The 6,070-nt window shown below is 39.8% G+C and overlaps 1 protein-coding gene across 1 annotated transcript; it reads right to left on the reverse strand.

Moving 5' to 3' along the window:
* Positions 1-400: 400 nt before the first annotated feature.
* LOC143391346 (olfactory receptor 52R1) lies at positions 401-1,345 on the reverse strand. Its single transcript, XM_076844042.2, has one exon. The coding sequence runs from the start codon at positions 1,343-1,345 to the stop codon at positions 401-403; it is 945 nt and encodes a 314-aa protein (XP_076700157.2).
* Between the last annotated feature and the right edge of the window lie 4,725 nt (positions 1,346-6,070).

The following is a 6,070-nucleotide window of genomic DNA, read 5'->3' on the forward strand; positions in this document are numbered from 1 at the left end:
CCTCTGATCTCAGAATTTCTGGCCTCGGAATATACCATAGGAGTAGCCAGGGTCTTCAACATCAGCACTTATCCTTCTATCAATCATATAAAATAATGTTTTTGCCTTAATAATATGTAGATAACATTCTTTGAAATATCCACTGATTCAATACATGAAACAGTTTTCTTGAAATGGTAAACTTAGGTCAACTAAATTTTCATTATCCATCAAATCACTCAGATCTTGAGTTCTAGATATCCTGAGACTTGTGCCTGTTTCTTCAGGAGGGTTGCTAACTTCTGGGTTGGCTGTCCAAGAGATGACTTTGTGATGATGCATAAAGGCCTGTCAAACTTTAATCATTATGTCCCCAGATCAATGGGGCAACTGAGAATATGAGGACATTGTGATCCTTGGCTCAGGACTCTTTTCCACAGCATCCTCTGACAACTCTGTCCCTAATTTGTTTGGTTCTTACTCCATAGATGATGGGGTTGAGCATGGGAGGTACCAGAAGATAGACATTAGCAAATATGATGTGTACTAAATGGGGCACTTGGTGGCCAAACCGGTGGGTGAGGAAGGTAAAGAGGGCTGGAACATATAAGGCAAGAATAACACAGATGTGAGAAGCACAGGTACCAAAAGCCTTGAGACGGGCTTCGCCTGAGGGCAACTGAAGAACAGCCCTCAAAATCATCACATAGGATATGCCAATAACAATAATATCAAAGCCAACCACAGAGAAGGCCACAAAGAGCCCATATCTACGATTGACTCTGGTATCAGTGCACACCAACTTCAGCACAGCCATGTGCTCACAGTAGGACTGGGGAATGACCTTGTTGGGGCAGAAGGGCATCCTGGAGATCATGAAGCAGAAGGGGCTCACCCACAGCAGCCCTCTCACCATCACAACCGACCCCAGTTTGATCACCACAGACGTGGTGAGGATACTAGAGTGCCTCAGTGGGAAGCAGATGGCCACATAGCGGTCCAAGGCCATAGCCATGAGCACCCCAGACTCCACAGAAGAAAAGGCATGGATGAAGAACACCTGGATGAGGCAGGCATGGTATTCAATCTCATGAGCATGGAACCAGAGTATGGCCAGCATTTTAGGCTGTGTGGAGGAGGAGAGGACCAGGTCGGTGAGAGCCAGCATGGCCAGAAAGAGGTACATGGGCTGGTGCAGGGTGTGGTCAGTTCTGATTACATGCAGGATGGTGATATTGCCAGCTACAGCCACGATATACATGACACAGAATGGGAAGGCAATCCAAAAGTGGGAACTCTCCAGTCCTGGGATTCCAAGCAGGATGAAGGACACGGGATGAGAAGAGCCGTTCCCTGAAGCCAACATCAGGGGATGGATAATATTTTCTCTGGTGCAAAAGTAATTTATTCTCTGCAGATGATAACAATCAAAGCAATTATTATTATTTATTGGTCTTTTGATTCCACAATTGGTTGATAGGGCAGGTAGACTCCCTAATATCTGGAATAATTTCAACTCTTAAAAGAAATAAAATTTTGTAATGTAAAATGATGTTATTCATTATTTACAGTGAGTTTAGGACATAGTAGCTGAAAGTATAATTATTTCTTGCATAATCAATACTTTCTTAAATGTAGAATCTGCTAAATGAAAATTATAATGATAGATAATGTCATAATAATTCTTGCCCTTGTATTCTTTACGACTAACTGATCACTCAGCCTTTCTCATATGTTCTTTTTTATCCCTCTGTGGAATCTCTTAAGTTACATTTCAGGGTCAGAAGTTAGCCTGGCTTAAAGGACCATAGGAATTTATATAATGATGTTAATTGAACTTGGACTCAAATACAATTCATAAGGATTTGAGATTGAAGATAAATGATGGACAAATTGTACACATGCAATTATATGTAGTGTCTTTAGTCTATGTCACTTTCTAGATTTAAAGTTGGAAAACTTTCTGTAACAGAATATAATTTTTTTAGGGATTCTAGGCCATATAGTATCTATTGAAACCAGTTAATTTAGCTGTTGTAATTTAGTTGTTGTAGTGCAAAAGCCGCCATAATCATTACATATTCATATGTGTGGCTGTATTCGAATAAAACTTTGTGTATGGAAACAGGCTGGAACCCGGGTTTGTGCAGGCTGTTATTTTCTAAGGGCTATCCTAGGTCATACATTTTCCATGAGGTCAACCTTGGATTCTGTAGTAGCTAGGAACTCTGTGCTCAGAACAGATTAGGAGTTTCATAAACTCTTGCTGAAGGAAATAACAAATGCCATTATTCAGTTGGAAAAAATTATTACCTGATTAACAATATCATAGCAATATCAAGATAGAGCCATCTTGCCTCTACTTTGAGTATAAGACAGTTATGTCCTTTCATCAAATGGAGGTGGCCTGCTGCCGGTGAGCACACTATTTGTACCATACTCTGCCTGCCTTTGCGTTATGTGGGTTGTCTCTACCGTTTGATCCCTATGTTGGATGCAATTATCATGAATCCATAAGGACAGAGGTGACTTTTTTCATTCCCAATACCTTTTCACTTCTTAATCTTAGCTGTTTTATGCCTTGATTTGAAAGCCTTAGTTGTTACTCTATTCAAAATAGAAATACTGATTTAAGAAGAATACCATTTCCAAACCCCTTTAATATATCATCTGTGGGAACTAACAAAACTTCATTTTCCTAAACTGAATTGTTTCCCACAACTGTTTCTTTAATATCATAGTTAGGCCAAGCCTCTTTTAAATATTTCCTAGATTATAATAGTATGAGAGAAATGGGGATCAGGCTTTATAAGTTTTGCTCTATACCAGAAACTATACTATCCTGTCTTGAAAAAGGCTGTAGGTTAGCTCAAGACAGATGTTCTTTAGAGCATGGTGACAATTCATATATACACATTGTCTAGAACCTAGAACCTCACTTTTATTTGATTTTGCCTGACCTATCTTCCCAGCATTAGATTTTCTGTTGGAGTCAGTGATTTTTTTTTCTTTTTCTTTTTCCTCCAGACCTGCCTTTTGCCACCTGTATTTCACTCTCACATTGTGGGGACATAGTCACCGAGGCTAAGTGCAAATTGGAAAATCATACTTATACCTTCCTCATTCCTTCACCAGATCCTGGCAAAGGTATCACCAAAAGGTCCACTTTGTCACTGTCTTTGATCAGCTGTGGAATGGGTTGTTATTTTTTGAGACACAGCACTTCAGGTTCTTAAATATTTATTATTTCTAATTAAAATAAAACCTCTGCATCCTCATTTTACAATGATAAAATAGAGTTGAGAGTCATTAGGTCATTTTCCCATGAAATACCAAATTACTGTCAGGGCTCATGGTTCTATTTCAGGGCTCCTAATGGTGGACACTGCTGCCATTGCTACATAGTGAGTGGTTGGGACTCCCATCCTGGCTTGGTGTGGCAGAGATGGCTGACTTATCATGACAGAAGCAGACATGAAGGGGGTTGTACAATTGTCTACTGAATTGGAGAAAGATCTGCATTTGGATCCTGGATCACCGCTCCTTCACTGAACTGCTGACTCTGGACCAAGCTGTAACAATGCCTGCTGGAATCTGTGTCTCAGATGACATCTTCATTGATTTTTGCCCATGAGCCTTAAGGGAAAACTCAATTTTCCTACCCTCCTTGTGAGCAGTGACTCCTTCACCACCATATTTCAACTGCTTACATGGTAAGCCCCTTTCCAAATCCACTTTCTGTCTTCCCCTCCATTCATACCCATGCTTTTTCAAATTATTATTTTAGAGGCCAGAACTCCCCTGTTAAGAGGTGTCTCTTAGTTTTCCTCATTGATTTTGTGGGCTCTATCTTCCTTCTGACTTTCTTGCTTGGGCTGGTGATGTAGGAACAGGGAGGATCTTAGAACTGCATCTGAAATGGGAGATAGGGTCCTTGGCAAATGGCTTTATTTTCTCTCTGAATGTTTCCCTATTGTTCCCTGGAATCTAGAGTCTTCACTCTCAGAAATTCCTGTGCCTTTTCCTTTCAGACTTAAGAACTGAACACAGACAGATTGAAGGCTACAAGTCATGTTTAGTAGATACCATGTTGACCAATTATTAGTCATTTTTGTCTAGCATGTGAGGTTTCCAAATAAGAAAATCACAGCTTTATTAGTTTGCTGTTGGGTTTAGAGAGGGAACTATGAATTTCCTAAACTATAAGAAAAGAACAATATAATTTCCCTTCTTGCCTAAAACTTCTGTTTCAAAACAGAAGGAAAAAATTAATTCTCACAGTGTAGATCAGTCAGCCTTCAGAAGACATGGCTTATCCAATACATACCCCAACATAATCCCTGTTTGATCTAATCTATCCTGATATTAAATTTTTTTTCTCCCTCACCCCAGCAAGAACTCTTATTAGCACAATACATATTGAAAGATTAAATTATGTTACATACTTTTTTTAAAAAAAATATTTATTTATTTATTTATTTTTATGTGGTACTAAGGATCGAACCCAGTGCTTTGCACATGCTAGGCGAGCGCTCTGCCTCTGAGCTACAACCCCAGCCCCAACGTTATGTGCTTTTCAAACATTACAGCTAGAATGATTTAACTTCTGATTCCATGTTTTTCTGTTCCTCAAAATATAACTTACAAAACTTTTATGTAGCTGTTATTTGAGGAAATTTGGTTATACAGCGTTGTTCTCACACTGAGTAGCTTTCATCTATGCATATGGCTTGCCTCCAGCTCTGGTACCCTTGGCTTAATTACTTTTCCCTTGTATGGAAGTAGTTGTACCCATCAGTCAGCTGTGTTTCTGAAGGTAGTGAAGTGACAGAGGCAAATGGGCTGAGATCTTGCTGGAGAATAACTTTGGGGACCTAGACAGTGTTTTCTCACTGTAGGGCATTTGAAACTGAGGTGTGGAGCAGGTGGGGTTCAGATGGCACCTCCTTCACAGAGAGTTTGAGTGTAGCAGCAGCCTTCCTACCTTTCTAGATCTCCTTGGAGGACAGAATGGGAACCCTGATTCATCTCCCCACCTCAGAATGAAGTCCAATGGTCGTGGCTATCAGGATCTGGAGTTCTCAGTGAGTCAGGCCTTTCTGCACAGTGCATCTCTTTGCCTTCCATATTCTTGGAGATAGTGAATTCCACTCTTTTCTGGGAAGGGAGGAGGTACCTATGGCCCAGGTAATCACTCACTCTGAGCTCTGCTCTTTGGCAAAGCTGAGCATAGCCACAAGCATATCTAAAGAGGTCCTAGGACACAGTCTTTGGCAAAAACCTTTAGATCATTGTCTATTTAAAGGATTATGACTGGTCTGTCCTTTCCCCAAGCATTGGTTTCCTTCCTCTCTCTAATTCCCACTGCTTTGTATTCATACTGGCTCCCTCTGAGAGTAGAAGATAAAGCTGGAAACATTAACCCCTAACTTTCCTCTCTTCTCTGTTTACAGGAAAGCAAAGAGGAGATTTGAGTGCATGTGCAAGAAGGTGCATTGTTGGGATTATATATGTGTGAAATTATCTGTACAATTGAATTTTTTGTTAGTGAGTTTCTATGTATCTATAAATAAAAAAATATTTCATGCAATTTGAATATGTGTTGATATTTCATGTATATTAATGCATGTATTTGAGAGGTGTAACAATGAATAGGTATGCAAGGAACTGAATTTATATGTAAATGTATATGTGTCTAAGGTTGCATATATGTGAAAGAATGGGAAATTATTTGTTTTAAGTATGTATAATTAGCAATATCATCATTCTAGGAATGAACAGTCACTAAAAGCACATGCTTTGTGAAAGCACTTGCCCTGCTACATACCTGAAAGTGTGAGATGGCTCATGAGCGTACATATATATGGGTATGTATATGTAAGAGGTGTGGGCTTGATGAGGATGTTGATAATCCATTCGTGCTTCACTGTAACAAGGCAGCCAAGGATGCAAGTTCCCTCACTTCTGAATGGATGATTATCCAGGGGGGGAATTCTGACGAAGTGTTGTGGTTTGGATGTGTTGGGTTCCCCAAAACTCATGTGTAAGATAATGCAAGAAAGTTTAGAGGTGATGATTGGGTTAGGAGAGT

This window comes from Callospermophilus lateralis, chromosome 2 (genome assembly GCF_048772815.1).
Source record: "Callospermophilus lateralis isolate mCalLat2 chromosome 2, mCalLat2.hap1, whole genome shotgun sequence".
Lineage (NCBI taxonomy): Eukaryota > Metazoa > Chordata > Mammalia > Rodentia > Sciuridae > Callospermophilus > Callospermophilus lateralis.